Here is an 18,753-nt window from a genome sequence, read left to right on the forward strand (position 1 = left end):
AGAGACTTTATGAGTTTCCAATGCCATCCCATATTTTCGGGGACCTGCTGTTTTTTTTTTTGGGGTTTTTTTTGGTAAACACAGGAGGAGAGGGCTAATATGTTCTTAGAAAATATAGTGCCAGCTCACTAAGCAGTGAACACTAAACACAACTGTCTAGCAACTCCTGAAAGCAGCAGAGGCTGAACAGACCCCATCTAGTAAATTCATCGCTCCATTCAAACTTTTCCTGAACCAGAACAACCTCAGTCTAAATGTTTGTCAGCTGTGCAGCCCTGGGATTTCCAGCTTTAAGTTGACATGTTATGTATCAGATTGTAAACCAGGGTTTAGTGGGTAAGGCTCCTTTAAAGACTTTATTGATAGGGTGAATAGTACTGTATTGCACGTACTGATTCTGTTAATAGCCTACAATCCTACATAAAATGTTAAGAATAACAAGTTTAACATATTTTGTTAACAGCATGAGAGGGGCTGCTTGGTTATTGTAGTTAATCATACATATAATAGCTTTATGTTTTTGTGAAAGGTTTTTTTTCTTAATATTAAGTGTATTATATTTCCAAGTCCTTTTGTGGCATTAGTTGTTCTGAAATAATTTGCACATATTGATTTTATGGTGTGTAATGAAAGCTTTTGCATCAGTGTGGGACATTTGTGCAGCAGACAAAAACAAACACAGCACTCCCATTAGTTGTTGCAGATTTCTGTGACGGTTCAACCAATAAAATCAGCAGATAGTCGTCACAGTCTGCAACAAGGAGTCAAGCAGACTGTTTATCTATCCAGGGAAAAAAACAGATTCAAACTGTCACAAGGAATTTTCTTTAATTTCCTGATGTAAACTAATCATAGCATACACAGACTGTAGGTCTATAGTTAGTATTTATTAAAACGCAACTTGGGTTACAGTATACTGACAATTTAAGATTCAAAAGATTAGCTGTAGTATGTAGATGAAGTATTATGTGCTACATCACAGTAGTGTGATAAGGTTGTAAGACAGAAACCAAGATCTACTGCTGTTACTTTGATGATTTGATACATTCCTAAAGTGATTTCATGAATGAATTTCATAAATACTGCACAGAAAAAGCTTAGGGCAATTTGAAATATTTTAAAAGGTAACAATTGCATTACTGAATACTGCAATTTGGACAAATAATGATTAATCTGATTAATTAAAAATGTGTGCCATAATCATGACGTCTTTCTTATGATTTCTTGAAACCACATTTAAAAGAAGAGAGAAGTTTGACTTAACTCTGTACTTTTATCCAAGTACATACTGTACATGCCAACACAAAGCCTGCAGTTCACATCAGCACAAGGGTCTCTGGTAAACTGTTTGATGAGACACGGTGAGAAATGATTTGGAGAAGCACCCACAATATATCAGCAGCTCGAGGCTGAGGCCTTTCATTGGGGAAAAAAATCCCTCAGTCAGCTGGGTCTAATGTGCATGATACTTGATGGGCGCTTTATTGATCTGCCGCCACAGATACACAGGTTCCCACAGGACGGTCAGCTAGCAGTGACTCAGCGGTCAATGTGTGTCGACCTAGTGGCTGTCCTGCATAAACCTGCTCTATGGAGGACGTGCAGCTGCCAAAAGCAGCAGGCTTCTTCTTCTATGCCATGCTCCCTGTTTACCTGCACATTTGTGCACTACTTGCTTTTTTTTTTTTACTGTTTGTTTTTTTCGACACAGGTCTCCTTAAACAGAGATCTCAGATACTTTCTGTTTAAACAAGTTAGTTGTTATAGATTAGGACAATTTTTAACAACTTTGACAAAAATATATTTTTTGACCTTCTCAAGATACCTTTGGTTGAGAAAACCTTTTGTTTGGCATATCATTTTAGTTGCATTTCAAACAACGCTAGCACATCTAAAATGCATTTCCTTCAGTATTTTAAACAGCATTCAAGGAGCGCTGCGTAGGGGGCCCCCTCCTCCCTCCTGATGTAAAAACGCCCTGCAGGTGAGACGGCTCTCTTATCACAGTGGCAGAGTGTGAGTTTCTGCTACACAAGCACATCTTTGTCTGCTTGCGACTTCCACCCAAACACATCTGAGAAACATCATCAGCTGCTTAACAGCTCGACCCAACTTTTGCCCTCTGGTGCCCGGGCCAGAAAGACTCACTCATACCTCTTCCACAAAGTTCTCCACTAATAATCAGACAGGCAGTCCGACCTGTCAGGGATATTCAGCTTTTGAATGATGTTCTCATCATGAATACTGACAGATTTAGTTCAGATTGGTGCAGAACTGATTAGTCGATTTATCAACCAAAAAATCCAAATAATTTCTGTTTGCAGCCTCTCAAATGTGAGTGTGTGCTACTTTTTGTTAAAAAAAAGAGTTGAATTGAATACCTTAAGGATTTGGGCTGTTCTAAAGCCATCTAAAGCTGTGATCTAAGCTCTGGAAACATGAAATGGTTATTTGTCACTATTTTCTGACATTTAATTAATTAAATCATTAATCAAAACAATATAAACAGATAAATCAGCAATGAAAATAACTGTTAGTTGCAGTCTTAGTTCAGATATATCTAATTCTGATACTGCATCTGAACTTCTCCTCCATTTTAGGGAATGAGGACATCTGATGAGAATATGAATGAAAAATTAAAAGACTGTACATCCACAAAGGGAGAACAAAATGTAGCATTGTTAAAATTATAGCAACAATCATAGCACACGCTGCAACACACTGCAGACTTTTAGGGGTGCACGATTCAGAAAATGTCACGATTCGATTCAATATTGATTTTTAGGCTCAAGATTCGATTCAAAAACGATTCTCGATTCAAAAAACGATTCACAGTATGTAAATGTAGTTACTTTTCCCATGTGATTGCAGTAGACATACAATTTAAAAAAATAAAAATATATGAATCGATTTTTGGAATTCTATGAATCGATTTTGAATCGGCAGAGCTTGAATCGTGATTTGAATGTGAATCGATTTTTTTGCACACCTCTACAGACTTTATCCAGCCTTCATTCACAACTTTGTATGAGCAGAAATTTTAGAGCTAGAAAGCCTTGCACAGTCTGACTAACAGACACATTGTGTGGTTGTGTGTGTGTGCGCGTGTGTGTGTGTGTGTGTGTGCGCGCGTGCGTGCATGTGTGTGTGTGTGTGTGCGCGCGCACATCGCAGAAGGCACTGATGAGTAAGGAGGGGCCTCTGCATGAGAGCAGCAGAGGGTTTGGGATTTATTAATTACCCCATGACAGTGTGTGGTGTGAAGTAAACATTGCCAGTGGGACATTGGTCAAAAGAGGTGTGATGGTCAAATGACGGTGGGGATTCTGGAAAATCGTGTTCTGCTCGTTGTGTTGCAGTAACCGGCTGCTGTAAGAGCGATCTGCTCTGTAACACTGTTATGATGACACACCAACATCTTGATACATAACTGTATGAAGCAATAAAGTCATAAACAATAAGACAAAAACAAGAGAACTATAGAAGAAAATTGTAATTTTGTTATTATGACAAGGCCCATTTGTTATATTACCACACAGCAGATTCAACGCAAGTGTGCAAATGTGAAGGCTTTATCTAGAATTAGAGATTGTAACACAACCTTTGCACAATCACACACTTGCATGTATGAGTATACACAAACTGGTTTATGTAATCCAATGTAGCCCATCACATGATAAGTGAGAACGGGACTGGCTGCAGGGACTGCTTCCAGGAAGCAGTGGTTATCTCAGTGACGATCACATGATGACAGGTCCTGCTACTGCTGCACTCATAAAGAATATTATCTGATCTCTAAAAAGTGTCACTGCAAAAATAGACACAGAAATGCATCTTTAGAATACATGAGCTACTTGTATCAGTACAAATATATACAGGAGAGGTCCAGCTTCTTTAAAACAAGCAGAGAAATGTGTCAAATCTACGAGCCAGGTTCCAGCCATAATCCCAACACAGTTTCTAGTGTCTTTACTCCTCTATGACTGAATAGGAGTTGTGGACAAAATAAGACATTTGAGGACGTCATCTTGGGCATTGGGAAACACTGATTGAACAACTAATCAATTAACTGCGAAAATAATCGACAGATTACTCGACAATAAAAATAATTGTTATTTGCAGCCTGAACCAGTGCTTGTCATTTGAGTGGATATAGCCACTGAGAGGCTTCAGAGAACTGCCTAGGTGTCCGGCTGCCCGCTAACAGTGGTCTAACAGAGGAAGTGGACTTGTGGAGGGATATTACTGATGTGATGTAAAGATCAACCCAGAGAGAGACAAGCAACATAACGAGAGAGCTGTCAGGCTGATTACTGATGTTACTGTTTTCACTCCTCTCGCACAGCTCAAGAGCCCAACTGCACGGGGCTAGTGGCTGAATATTGTTCCTGCATTTTGTTGAGTAGTACCCTAACCCTAGGTCCAACTCAGCAACCCCAGTGTGAGTGTGGGACAGAATAAATATACAAAGTCGTTTTTTAACAATATTTCACATGATGGTCAAAACGGCATGGTAAAAATACGGTGACTGTAGGTCAATACACCTATAAACTAACACCAAGTCAATATACGGTTTAAGAAGGAAATGCATTTGACATGTTTGTTAGACCTCAAGGATATGAATTATATATATATATATATATATATATATATAAAAAAAATAATAGAATGAATAACAAGATAAGATAAAAATCAGTGCAGCAGAACCACAGATATCACCTTTTTTTGCATGCATTCTTCTTAGTAGCCAAAACCTGGTGCCTACATTACCCACAATGCAAATTAAAGCTTTAGTGCGTAACTTTTTGATATTAATGAATGTCTGTTACATAAAAGCCATTGCCAAATGAGTTACTACAAAGCTAATTAAGACTATCAGCTCCATATAACTCTGTGTATTTCTCAATATGGCTATGTTTCTCTATGACTTTCGCACGCAGAAACTCAAGTGAAGAGAATTACCTCTTCTGAAGAGTCCATGTTTTTTTCAATCCTCCGTGTCCTCCTTGGCTACTAGCAACTGCGTGGAGGATGGGTGGGGGCTGTGCATGGTCACAAGGCTTGTATCATGTGGACGCGCCGACAGTGTTGTTGTCATTCCTTAGAATTCCTCATGGGGGCGACAGAAACTACGCACTATAGCTTTAACTGGCGACTAGGTTAATGTGGCCTCAACCTGATGAGGAGTGGGTAACAGAGGTCTGGTAAGCTCCCTTCTTTTCAACTCCACGTGCCCAGGCTTTTCCAATGTAAGGTTTGAAGACCCAACTGACACTGACTCAAGTGACATCATTTGAGGCAATTTATCAGACTTCACACAGCTTCGTCGGGGACACAAAAGACTTTCTTCACAAATGCAGTAATATCAGTGTTCTACTTTAGGTTGGCACTGAACACTGCATTAAAAAAAACTGACACTGAAGCTGCATACTGTGTGGCTTTGTAATCTACTTGATAACTAGCTGAGTGTAAAACAACTTTTCACCAAAACAGCTTCTTTAGCATTTTTTTAACAATGTGGATTTCAAAATCAATTTCCAAATAAAAGTTAGGAAAGTTATTAGCCTACTTAGATGATAGAGAGAAAGAAAAAAACTAATCTAACAAGATTTAAATCCAAGAAATAGGGGCACCCTGGTGGTCCCCTCTCTCTCTCTCTCTCTCTCTCTCTCTCTCTCTCTCTCTCCCCCCCGCATTTCCGGTCATCTCTCTACTGTCTACTATCCAATAAATGCATGCCATGACAAAATGTAATTAAAACAAGAAAAGCTTTAAAAAATATCCAAGAAATATCAACTGTAGGTCAAGTTGTTTGACATTAATATGGGTTCCATTAGCCATTCACTGACAGGGATTCTTTGAGACCAAAAGTCTAGATGCTTGTAGCAGAGCAGCATATTGAACTTATGACCATCATAAAGTATTGGTACTTAATGAGAACTAGAGGTATACAGTTGGTCATATTTGTTTACAACTAGAGGTACAAGTGGTATAGCTGTTTATGTCAACATGGCAAAAGCTGCAGTACGTCCCTGATATTCTCTCTGTCACTGCATAAAAAATACTGTTATGGCTAAAACTGTGTCCTCATCCAACAAACTGATGTGGGTTACCACTTTACTAGAAGCTTTACACTTATTAGGAGACCAGTATTATAGTTTGCATTACTGTTCACCACTTTCGCATTTCATTGCACTCTAGAGAGTTTTTTTTTCTACCTTCCAGGCAGTCAGCGGTTAGCATGCGTTTCCGGACAACATGAGAATCTACTTTGAAATTTGAAACGTGCTTGAAACATGCAATCCATCATAATGAATGTCAGGTCTGCTTTTGTTTTTTGTCAGAAACATGTTATGGTTAGGGGCGCCCTGGTGGATCACCTTGTTGTGCATGCACCCCATGTACTAAGGCTCAGTCCTTACCGCAGCAAGGGCCGCAGGTCGGAATCGAACCTGCGGCCCTTGCTGCGTGTCGTTCCCCTTCTCTCTTCCCTTTCCTGTCTTCAGCTGTCCTTATAAATAAAGGCCTAAAATGCCCAAAAAATTATAATCTTTAAAAAAAAACATGTTATGGTTGTGTGGTAATGCAGTGCAGACTTTTCAAATCAATCAGCACTTGTGAGTTTCTGCGCACTGATAACTTTGGCTTTGTTGATTTTCCTATTGTACTGAAATGCTGAAACACGCTTTGAAAAACAGTCAGCTGTCATGTTAAGTGCATGTAATTTGTAGTAAACAAAGCAGTTTGTATGGTTCCTTAAATTGTTGTCTTCGAAAAGTAGAGTTATTAATTAAGAACTGAAAAGACTTGACCTTTGCACTGAGGGAATTCATTTTTATGACTCGCATGATATCTGAAAACTCAGAAAATTAAGCCAAAAATCTTTGTGAATCAGCTTTGCATGGGCTTCATCTGCTTTGACCTGAACTACATGGGTGAAATTAGTTCTTAGTTGGCGCAAGAAGGACTAACATGAGGGCGTCTATTTTGTTCCCGTCAACCTACACACACACACACACACACACACACACACACACAGTATACAGGAGGAAACTGTTCCAAATGCAGGCTCAGGCGTCTCTGCATGGCAGCAATGAACACTACTGTCTGTAGACCTCAAGTAGAAAGCAGCTCCAAAATGTGACAAATCCATCCTCCGCCAGTTTCCCCTTTCACTTCAACACACCCACACCCTGAGCCAGCGCAATCCCCCACCACCATCCCTACCCCTCCCCCGGGCCCCCTTCAGCCGGCTGCATGTCTCTGGAGGTCGCCTCTGACGTCAGCAGCTCGACTAGGCAGAGTGCCAGCCCTGTGGGCCCTTGATGGATGCGGTTGGTCTGAGAAACAGTCCGCTGTGTGTGAAGCGCACAGAACAGACTCAACTCGGCCCGCTCTAACACATCTAATGACCTGTAAACACCCAACAGGCCCGTTCCCTCTCCCTTTCTTCTGTCTATCACACACACACTGGCAATTAAAGTAGACATGTAAATATGAGTGATTTGTACTGCAAATGGCCGGGATAACAAATACAACCCGCAGAGGCACACTCTGGTTATTTCTTGGTGTTTAAGCAAAAAGGTTTTAGATTTTCAGTGCAATAAAAGCAAATGACTGACGTGGCTGCAGCCTGTATTTGTGGTTGACTAGTCAGGAACTCATATGGGATTATGTGAGCTAAAACATACAAACATTTAACCAAAGCAAAATAACACAGAAATTACAACTCTGCATCAATATCCTGGAATCTGCTGATCCAATCACTATGTCACAGTGATCTGGAGAGCTACAGCATATGTGTGTGTGTGTGTGTGTGTGTGTGTGTGTGTGTGTATACATGTACCTGCAGGCCTGCTGCTGGTCTTCCTCTTCAGCCATCTGTCCAACGTCTCTGCGCTCACACTCTCCAACACAAAGTCGTCCAGCATCTGCGGGTGCAGCGAGAGGTAGGCCTTCACTTTCTCATCTGTCAAGCCTGAAGAGCACAGAAATAAAACGTCTTTTAGCCCTCGCACTAAACAGCTTTATTTATGACTAAGCGAAGTGTAAAAAAACAAAAAATAACACTGGGAGATGTTGCACAAAATCTTGGAAATGCTAAAAAAGTATGGAGGAGAGAAACATAAGACATAAGAGGATGGAAACAACGTCATATGACACGCAGCCAAAGGCCCACAGTGTTCCCAACAGTCACCCAAACAAATGCACAGGCTAGAAACAGCCGAAGGTCATCTCTCTATTTGCTGTGAGGTAAGAGCGGCAGCAGCAGTGCCTATGTCCTAGCTAAAGCTGTCAAATAACCGGGCTAGCTCGCTTATGTTTACTGTAAAGCTGTGTCTCCAAGGATAGGAGCCCCCAACAGAGGCAGCAGGATAAAGGCGGACTCGATTGTGCTTAATAGGCAATTAGGTTCTTGAGAGCTTGCTAAGTGCTGCTGTTTACTGTCTTTGTTGTCAGGGAAAAAAGCCATTTGCCAGACCATCGTTGAGGGAAAGTTGTTTTTAATACACCCGCTGGCGTCTGAGTGGCCGTCATGATGCACTAGAAAACCATCACGTTTAGGTCACTCACGCAAATGGAGTGTATGTCTACAACAAAGACTTGTAGCTGTCTAAATTCAGCCATGAGACGTCATCGCATCATGAGACCACAAACTCAACGCTGACATGAAATGCAACCGAAAGTTATAATTCCTGTAAAGGAAAAATCCTATGGCCAACTAATGCTGTGCTAAATTTACATGTTATGGTGTGGCACACAGTAAACATATTTGTTATCAGATAAGAGTTGAAAACAGGCCGTTGTATTCAGATAGCCCTGATCGTTTTTATTTTTATTTCTCTTTCTCACGAAATGTCTGGTTATCAGCAGTATCTGTGTAGGCTCCCTTCAAGTTTGAATCACAGGAGGACATGCAGCTGAAAGACAGGTGTTCTGCCCTCAAACATACAAACATAAACACACACGGCATGAAAATATTACTAAGTTATGTCTGTCTAATATGCTGTATATCAGGGTAGTGAATGGCTATAGACTTATAGACAATAGAACTGTACATGGAGGGTGGTACAGCCCTGACTGTTGTGCGAGATGATAAAATAAAATCAAATGCAGGAGTTAGGAGCATCCACTTCAGCTGCAGGTAACTCTTGTATGTTTATAACAAAGCTTTAAAAACTTGCATTTTACTTTAAATTTCATTTTGGAATCAAAGTGCTGCTGATTCCAGTAAACAGTCTGAGCAGCTAGCTACGACCTTTGATCTATTCCCTCAGAACAAATAATTTCATCTTCAGTTACGATGGATCATCTGCTCAGTGTGTGAGTGGATGGGTGTGTAGGTCGAGCAGGTTTGTGGTTGCAGGCAAATAAGGCAAACAGAGGTGGAGATACGTTTTTTTTTTGTTTTTTTTTGGGGGGGGGGGCCTGCGGTCTGACGCTGTCCAGACACGAGACACAGATCTTCAGGAGCGGAACGCCTCACGAGCCTCCTGGCCAGCTCTGACGCACATCGGCAGAATACGGCTTAATAAATCAGAGAAAGTTAAGGGGGGGTTGGATGGAGCTGCAGGGGACAGAAAGACACACAGACAGGAGTAAAATGGGAGCACTGCAAAATACCCTTACGACTTTGTCCTATTTGAAACACAAAGAAGGCACTGTGATTTGTGACACTAAAATGAAAAAACAAAGAGGCTGTGTCAATTTATGAATACAGGTTTTGTGTCGAAAATTATTTAGCTATCATATGTGTGCACATGAACAAAAATAGTCAAATGTCCTATTTCCATGGGGCAAAAAACAAACTGCCGTGCTAAGAATTTTACAGTGGGCATATAAAAGGTTGCTAAAATGGTGTTCTGGGTACATCCCTGTGCTTAAAATGACTAGCCAACACTGGTTAATGTGGAATAATACAAGTGGAGTTTGTAAAACCCTATTGTCAAAAAAAAAAAAAAAAAAAAAATGGCTCTCTCAAACAGCCACTGTTTATTTCTGACCCTAACTCAACCTGTAACTTTGGCTTGGGCTGATGGACTTCTAAAAAGTACAAGAATGTGGAATGAAAGCATATTTAGTTTTTACTAGCATTATAAGAGTAGGGACCACAATATATCTGTCATTTAATCAGTATGGCCAATAATTGCTTAAAGGATAAAACCAAGTGTTAGACCGCCTCCCCATACATTCCGACTTCTCCCAACACTTCTGCGACCCTCCAAGCCCATTTGTTCCTATAAGACATACATTTCAAAACAGGTTACAAATACTGTATATGCTTTCATAAAAAAGGCTAAATAATTTCCTAAAAGAGGTGGGCATCGTAGTTTTTATCAAACATTATTCAAACATGAGTAAATACTGTATTTTTGGGACTTATTTTTATCTGCGGATTAATACATATTTGGTGCTCTTATTATTATTTCAGGCAACAAGACGATTGGTTGGTTTTGGTCTTTTCATTGTATTTTTTGACAATGTAAAAATATTGACCAGACATATCCGATTAAACTATGTTATGATTTAATGTAATACAATATCATGACGCATTAACGGAAGGTAGTACATGACATGAAAGCCTTCAAGTGTTGACTTCCTCTTGAGCAAATTCAAGAGCAAAGATGTTTGAAAATGTTAAATGTATTTTCAACAATTTCTTGAAATTATTTAAACAGTTCTTTTGGTGAGTGCAGACAGTTTAAAAATGAAGCAGTGTCTGCATCTGCTCTTAGCATCACAGACTCACTAAATATTTGTCTATTCAATTCAATTATATTTATAGTACTGGTACTACTTTACAGATAGAGTAAGACCCAACAATTCCAGTAACTCCCCCAAGAGCAAGCATTTAGTGCGACAGTGGCGAGGAAAAACTCCCTTCTTATCTGTATCAGTTTAGTAGAAGACAGCACTGGTTATTTGAAAAAGTCAAAAAATAACTGGTTTGACCCAACAGCCACTATATTGCAGCATTACGGTGATTGATGGCACTTTTTTTCCTAAACATTCCTGCTACTTTCTGACGACCTCACAGACTTTCCTTCTGAAGTCCTTCGAGCCACAGCTCAACCTAATGTGACCGCAGTGACACTCAGAGCAGTGGGATATACGTCAGTGTCCTGGGCCTGTGACTACGACAGCTAATCAAAGGTGCAGCCAGATTTGTCCCACATGCTGTGGTCCAGGATGGTTAACCCCACTGGGAACCACATGTGCTCACTCAATCAGAAGCGAAAGGCTGCTGTCGCAGAAGCAAACGCTTGGTCACTGGTTTGACCAGTCTGTTGTTTTTTACCTCAGTCAAATTTTCCTTCCCACAGTGGCTAACGCCGCTGAAGACAATGGCGTCATCGAGATACGATAACACAATGTCTGGCCCGCCGAACATAAAGTCTAAATTCTCATCATCTAGATTTGTTTTTTAGATTAGTCACATTTTAACTTTTTACCAGAGCAGTTGGGTCTTCACATGTTCACAATATTAAATTGTCTGTACAGTATAATACAGGCTGTGCAAAGACTGCGGTAGGGGATAATCTCCATTTAATTAAAATGACTGACTATTCTCAAACAGTGGTGGAATAACTATTCAGATCCTTTACTTAAGTAAAAGTATCAGTACCTTAATGTAAAAATACTCAGTTAAAAGTAAATCAGGCCTTGAAGTGTTATTTAAATTAAACGATCTGAGACACTACATTTGGTTAAGGGTTGTATTTTAACGTTTTTTTTTATATACAATCTTCTTTTTGTTGCAAGATAAATGTAGTGGAGTAAACAGTACGATATCTCCCTCTGTAATGTAGTGGAGTAGAAGTATAGCATAAAATTGAAATGTAAAGCAGAAGTACCTTAAACTTGTACTTACTGCCCAGTTGGCAGGTCTTTTGGTGCCTGACTCAGACTTGGGCTTCCTGTGTAAAAACTGAAGCCTGAGTTCATGTTCAGTGAGGTATGGTTGCATAACACTTATCTTGACTACAGAACACCACACCCTGGGACTGGGAAAGGAAGGCCAAACCAGTCACAGTCTGTCTGGGTCTCTGCACTTTCACATCCAAGTTTCAGTATGAACACGGCAACACGCTCCTGATGAATGGGGAAGGCATTTACAGACTGCCTGGGCTGGGTATCTATTTTGTGTCTGCACCAGTTTTTGGTATTCATATGCTATTTCATGCATCAAGCATGGTCTGATTTTATATGGAAAAATAAATAGCTTGTAGTGATGCTGTAAACTGTAAGTAATTCACTCCATATAAGAAAACGTCCTTTCATAAATTTAATCTTTCATGCTTTGTTTTAATATAGTAACTTTAACGTATTGAGAAACGCATCAGCATTGAAACCTGATGCCGAGTCAGTTGTGGTAAGATATCATATATGAGTCACAATAAGACACTTTGCAGATCAACATTTATCAATGACACACAAGAAGGGAAGCCTCAAAGTACTGTTTTTCTGTTGTCTTTATGGGAAGCTCCTTCAGAGAATAGAAAAAGAGAAGAGGCCTCATTTCTCTCTCTGTAGCCACAAGTTTGTCCTTATTTTACATTTTGTTTGATTTAAGCCTCCACAACGTATGTATCTCTGTCACTGTTTTAAATGCAACGCCCACTTTATGTCATTACTGCAGTCTTCATCTGAGAGCGGAAGAACAGAGATCTTCAGAGAGTCTTTAACTAAGGCTCAACTCCCTCATTTACTTCTTTTTAACTTAATTCTATTTTAAAATGTGAATTTCTCACTGTAAGTGTCTTTGCTGATGCTTTGTAAATCCCATAATGATTTCACTGTTATTTAGTAAGGGTGTGAATCTTCACTGGTCTCACGATTCGATAACGATTATCCTGTCAACGATTCGAGTCGATTCGATATCCCGATGCATTACCTCCTCAATATTATTATATATTGCTACACATGGTTTTCATCAACAAATTCAAGCAGTCCGGTATACACGTTTTATTGTATCTGCTACTAAAAAAGACACTTCCTGAATGTAGCGGAGTCTGAACACAACAGACAAAAGGCAAAAAAAGCAGCGACCGTAACATCAGTAGGCAATAATCGATTATGGTCTGTCACTGCATCTATACAGAATCCTCTAGGTCTGCATTGCAGTGCATCAATGCAATGATTAATTTCAACCCCCCTATTATTTAGGTAAAAGGATGATTTTTTTATCATCAATTAATCCATTCAATTATTTATTTGATTCACTGAAAATAATCGTTTAGTATATGAAATGGCAGAAAATAGTGGACGATTTTAAATCTCCATGTGGCAGTGATGCATAGGTGTAGGACACCGTGACATCACTGTTGGGTGTGGTTACAGGTGCAACACTTCTGAACACGGCCACCAGTGATGCCTAGGGCATGTTCCATCTCAAAACGGTGTGCATCGTTTTGCTATAGGGTGTCCGCATTGAACGACATGTTTCCTCAGAACGGTGTGAAACGTTGTGCGACAGACTTTGAGGTTTGTTTTCTCTCGTTTGGTGGGTGTGTCTCTCGTTTAGGGGCTGTGTCACAGGGGATACCCAATCAACAAAGACGTGTATGTAAACTCGTGCTAATAAAAAGGCAGAGCTCTTGAGCACATAACAGGGTGTTCAACGCACCACTGTTTCAGTTTAAATAAACGTGTTGCTACGTTTTTGTCAGGGATGAATGCAGCCCTGGTGTTGAGTTACTCTTACGATCATATTCTAAACAATTATGGTAATAAATGATCAAAATTGTATTCTACTGTCAGACAAAGCTGTTTCCCAACAAGTTCCATCAATAAGATGGTTAGTTTGAGGTGTAAGGGAAAGTGTGACTTTCTTTGACCTGAGTTGTTATTTGGGTTACAAGGATTTAATGCAGAAAAGGGGTATACATGGATTCATTTGCAGGATTTGTTTTCTTTATTTTTGTTTTGCTGATATAATGCAAGAATTAGACAAAAGTGCAATGTGAGGTTGCAAATTCCTGGAGGGGCTGCCAAAGGAAAGTATTGCTTCAATTGAAACAATAAACTCCCATATGCAGATAAAAGAAGGTTTTAAGAGCTGCTAAAAAAAACAGCCAGCTCCACCCTATCTCCATCACTCATCTCTATTTCCCATGAAGCAGCCAGCCATCTGTGTGCCAGTGCCTGAACAGAAGTGAACGTGTGTCTTCAGCGCTCCTGTCAAACGATGCCGAGCGGCAATGTCAACAGCAGAGGCCGACCCCGGCGGTGCTGATGTTTAGTGAGCAAGATGTTCCTCCTCTGCAACACATAGATGAAAAATGCACATGAGAGAAAAAGGGAAAAGACCACTTCTCTTGAAGCGCACTCCTTCTGGCAGAGAGTCAAGGGCAAGCTGCCAAGGTACTACTTTTCACTTTCCTGACATGAGGCTGAGGCAGGAAAGGGGAGAGGAGGGGAGGGGAGGAGGGGGGTGCGTGCGTCAGCAGGTCCGCCTGGGACTCCCTTGCCAGGAGGTGGGAAGAGCATGTGGTTCTTATCTTATCTCTGGGAAGGCTGGAGTGCAGCGTCTAACACTGACATTCAGTGAGCGGCAATGAGGAAAAAACACTGAAGATGAAAACGCTTTGACTCCTCTCCCACTGTTCACCTCATTTATTCATTGAGCCTGTGCCGGTGAACCTGGGTATGTATGTGTAGATATCATAGACTGTATGGTAAATATGCAGGTGAACATACACGCACCCCACATTCCACAGCAGTCAAGGGTGAGGTGACCGGTGTGGCTAAGTCAATGTGCAGTCAGTGAAAAGGTGTCAAATTAAGAAAACGCCGTTTCACCCTGGACTTTTACTGCAGTCCGATCACTTCCAGAGACACGCCCCCACATGGTAAAAACAAACACCACTGCACAAACATGCAAGCTCACACCTCACAGAAAGAGAGAGAGAGAGAGAGAGAGAGAGAGAGAGAGAGAGAGAGAGAGGGGGGGGGAATTTCCATGGAAATGTCATTTGCATTATTACCACTTCAATGGTTCAGGTCGTTAGATGTAAAGGGTAAGTAATAAATGGCAAACTGAGTTGTAGATAAAGCATGTCCCTTGATCCACACACCGGCAAGCAGCAACACTCTTAATGCACCTGTAGAAAGATAGCAGGTCGACCTTCACGTTCAACTCAAGTTCTAAACTCAAAACTTTCTTATGAAAGAACGACAGCCAGGGGTGGTGGATCACACAGCTTACAACAGTGAGCCTTAAAGCTGGCTTTCTGCCTTGGACTTAACATCTCTGGTTTGATGCAGCAGTGCCTCTGTGTCCCCCCCCCACTCCCGCCCAGAGCAACATCAGTGATCAGGGGTCATGTTCCCCGCTACACATCTGGACTGATGCTGAAATCTGCAGCCGCTCTGCAGAGAGGCCAGTGGGGACCCGGTAATGAGAACTGCAGATTTGTGCGTCTTCTCCAGCGCCCTGTTCTTTTATGAGCCTTGACACGAGGACAAGTTGTAAAGAAATCTACATGCATGTGGCCTTTTCCCATCCCCTCAGATACCAACCCACAACAAGCTGACGAGAGGTCAACGGACGCCTTGAGGAGAATGTCATCTGTTTCGCCGCTTAGATTGTGCACTGTGCCCTGGCACTGACCCAGTCCTGCACAAATCTTGATATCAATTGATGGCTTGAATTTCCTGAAAGTTTAAATAAACACTGAAGACAAATCACAGAGAGAGACCATGTGGCAGCCCAGTCTGGAATTATTTAGCCATTCAAATTCCAATTAAGTTTTAATTTTCATATTAAATCATATCAAGCACTATGTATGTATTTATATATTCAGTGACTGTGCTAAGAGTAGTCCTCACTGTGAGAGAGAAGGCATGCGGTGGGGCAGGAAATGTCCAGCGTGAGCACTTCCTGCCTGACAATGCAGCCTTCTTCACTGAGTAAAGCAATTCGTCGACAACCAATTGGGTTTGAAAATGCCTGAGAGATAACATTAGAGCTGACCCAGACTGACCTCCGAAACTGACAACTATCCACAAACAATTCACAAAAACATGCACACACATATATATTTTCCTGCAACGTGAGGCTACAAACAGCTATTAATAATATCCAAAGTCTAACTCACTGCTTTGAATTACATGAGCAATTAAAGTGAATGAGCCAACACGTTATCTTTTCAAACTGGAGTCTGTTGCGACAGTCCAGCAACCAGTCTCATTTCAGAAAGGACAAACAATGATAGGAGGATAAACATGCCACAGTTGCCAGAATACAAAATAACACTACTGGGTGTTAGATAAGGTTATCTATCACATATCTAATATTTGTAGAAAGCAGCTAAACGAGAGAAAACATAAACCCTATATATTAATGTATTCATGTGTTTAAGAAAAGCCTAGGATAAAGTATAATTAAATTATTCCCTGATCCCCAACCAGTCACAGGGAAACATGCAGTGAGAAGGCAAACAGTGTGTCAAATTAATCCTACATTTAACCTAGATTAATTGACAGCTGTACAGTATAACCTTACAGCATACATGTGAGCTATGATACTCACACATAATGACATTTATAGCAAAAGCGGAAGCAGGCAGTCAATGATGAACTTTTATAAGAGTGAATATTCAACCAGCCGCAGCAACCTGCATCTATGTTTTATAAATTCAAAAAGAGTGGAAGCTTTGTGAAAATCTCAAATTCTTGTCCTTTTTTGGTCAGTATGAGGGCAGGATACCTACATACTGTACCTCAATAATACATTCCATGACTGCAGTTTACTGCTATGTGTGTATTTTGGCATCACTAAGTATTCAAGGGCCCAAATTGCTAACTTGTTATTACAGGGTTGCCACTAAAGGTCACTTGAGGTGCCATTTAAAACAACTGGATCCACTGACGGAGTTATTCGTGTGGCACACAGACAGTGTAAGTTACAATCACAGAAATTATAAATTACAATAATTCCTAAAGTCGAAGTCCCCACAGCAGTATTACAAGGATAAAGTACAGACAAAATATGCAACACAGACATGCTAAGGAAATATAAGTATATTATAGGTGAATATTAACTGAAAATTACAAATGCATTCACTAACCTTTCTGCATATTTTTTCTTATGCTAGCACCATTTTTTAAATATATTTAATACATTTATTTCAATAAAAAACAATTTAAACTGTGGAGGATGCCTGCCTCTGACAATGATAAAATATATAATAAAAATAAGCTGTGAAAGCCATAATACATCTTAGTAGGACACTAAACATTTATCACAGCTATGGAATAAGAACATAAATATTATAAGTGTTATATGAATAGCTTGCAATATGAAAAAATATTTGCTAGTATAGGACAATTATAATAATAAACTAATTTCTATAGGAATATTAACCCTGAACTAACATTTCTACAGGAATATTTTTACATTTTACATTTACATTTTTTATTCACACACCGGCCAAGCTGCAGACTTCGCTTCGCGTTTTAAAAAGGCATGTCTAACTGACTGCCCCCACCATGACAGACCGGGCCAGATCATATCCAACATGGGATTCATAAACCGGCTCTATATTTTATTAAAAAGGACTTTAGAGACAGGCTACATTTTCCGAATTGCAGTCCTGTCTGGTCCGCCTTCAATGAAGTCCCCTAGATCAGCAATCAATCTGTCATTCATAAAGTTGAGTAGACACATGGGTAAATAACGTACGCCTGCAGGACCAAAATATGTCAGTATTTTCGCAATTTACTGCCGTGTTACTGAAAATGAAAGCTTTTTATATTTTTGCGTAAATTTCAGTTTGATTTTTGTTTCACAGATTAACAGTGTTAGTCAAAAAGACCTACTTGCACCCAGGAAACAGTCCGTTAACCTTCTGAAACAGCTTGTTGAAGACGGGCCATCTTCCATGTCGGATTGTGAGCGCCAAAGGAGAGAAGAGCCACGGAGAGAAGTGCGCCTCTGCAGCTGCAACTTGGTGCGTCTCGGCAAAAAAACAAAACTATTCCAGTACGCGTTGAGGTGATGGTGTCCTCAATGCTTCAGGCTGTGCACGGTTTAGGAAGGGCAAGAAGAGCAGTGTGCTGCCCCCCCCTTCCACCAGCGCTATGACCCAGCACCGCTGGCCGAGGTGTAGCTACAGTCGGCCCGCCTCCTCGGCGTGGTGGCTCCGCTGTGGATGTGCAGCAACAGACTGGGGCAGCGGAGACGACGACGCACAGACACAGAGAGACGGAGCACGCGCGCGCAAGCACGCACGAACACACACACACACACACACACACACACACACACACACACACACACACACGAGAAGAGAGTTCTCAATACATCCATGGGAGAGAGGGAAAGACAGGAGCGCGCCAACGTCAAGTCAGCCACAACCATAGCACAACTTCCGCTCTAATTTTAAAAATAAAAGCCAAACCGCTGCATGATTTAAGGGTGGTAAGGAAATTAATCACACCGATAAATTGACCTAAGGATATTTTGTCAAGTATAAAACAATATTTATTTCAGGAATTTCCTTTAAACAGATGCACAGTTGTGATGCCATGGCTTAATTGGCCTTTATGCACATTAATGTGAGATATTACTGCAATGACACCAAACATCACACACCAGCGCTTGATGATGTGTCATCTACAAAATTATCTTTACGTTTTTTTTTTTTTCCACAACCCAACACATTTATTTCAATTTGAAGGGCAAATAGTCCTTTGTTCCGGTGTTTTTGCGCAATTGACGCATCTGATAAGCTTTCTTGAGGCTGCTGA

At 40.6% G+C, this 18,753-nt stretch overlaps 1 protein-coding gene across 3 annotated transcripts in view; it reads right to left on the minus strand.

The window, feature by feature from the left end:
• The window catches only part of pde10a (phosphodiesterase 10A), a 38,894-nt gene extending 20,586 nt beyond the window's left edge, over positions 1-18,308 (minus strand). The window contains exons 1-2 of one of the 3 annotated variants that reach the window (XM_078273450.1): positions 17,824-18,302; positions 7,847-7,978 (exon numbers count right to left, since the gene is read on the minus strand). In XM_078273450.1, coding sequence (XP_078129576.1) covers positions 7,847-7,978; positions 17,824-17,887 — 196 coding nt within the window. In that variant the 5' untranslated portion in view covers positions 17,888-18,302. Of the gene's footprint in view, positions 1-7,846; positions 7,979-17,823 lie in introns of all 3 variants that reach the window. The other 2 variants (XM_078273452.1, XM_078273453.1) reach the window with 2 other exon arrangements.
• Positions 18,309-18,753: the final 445 nt, after the last annotated feature.

Source organism: Sander vitreus, chromosome 17 (assembly GCF_031162955.1).
Source record: "Sander vitreus isolate 19-12246 chromosome 17, sanVit1, whole genome shotgun sequence".
NCBI lineage: Eukaryota > Metazoa > Chordata > Actinopteri > Perciformes > Percidae > Sander > Sander vitreus.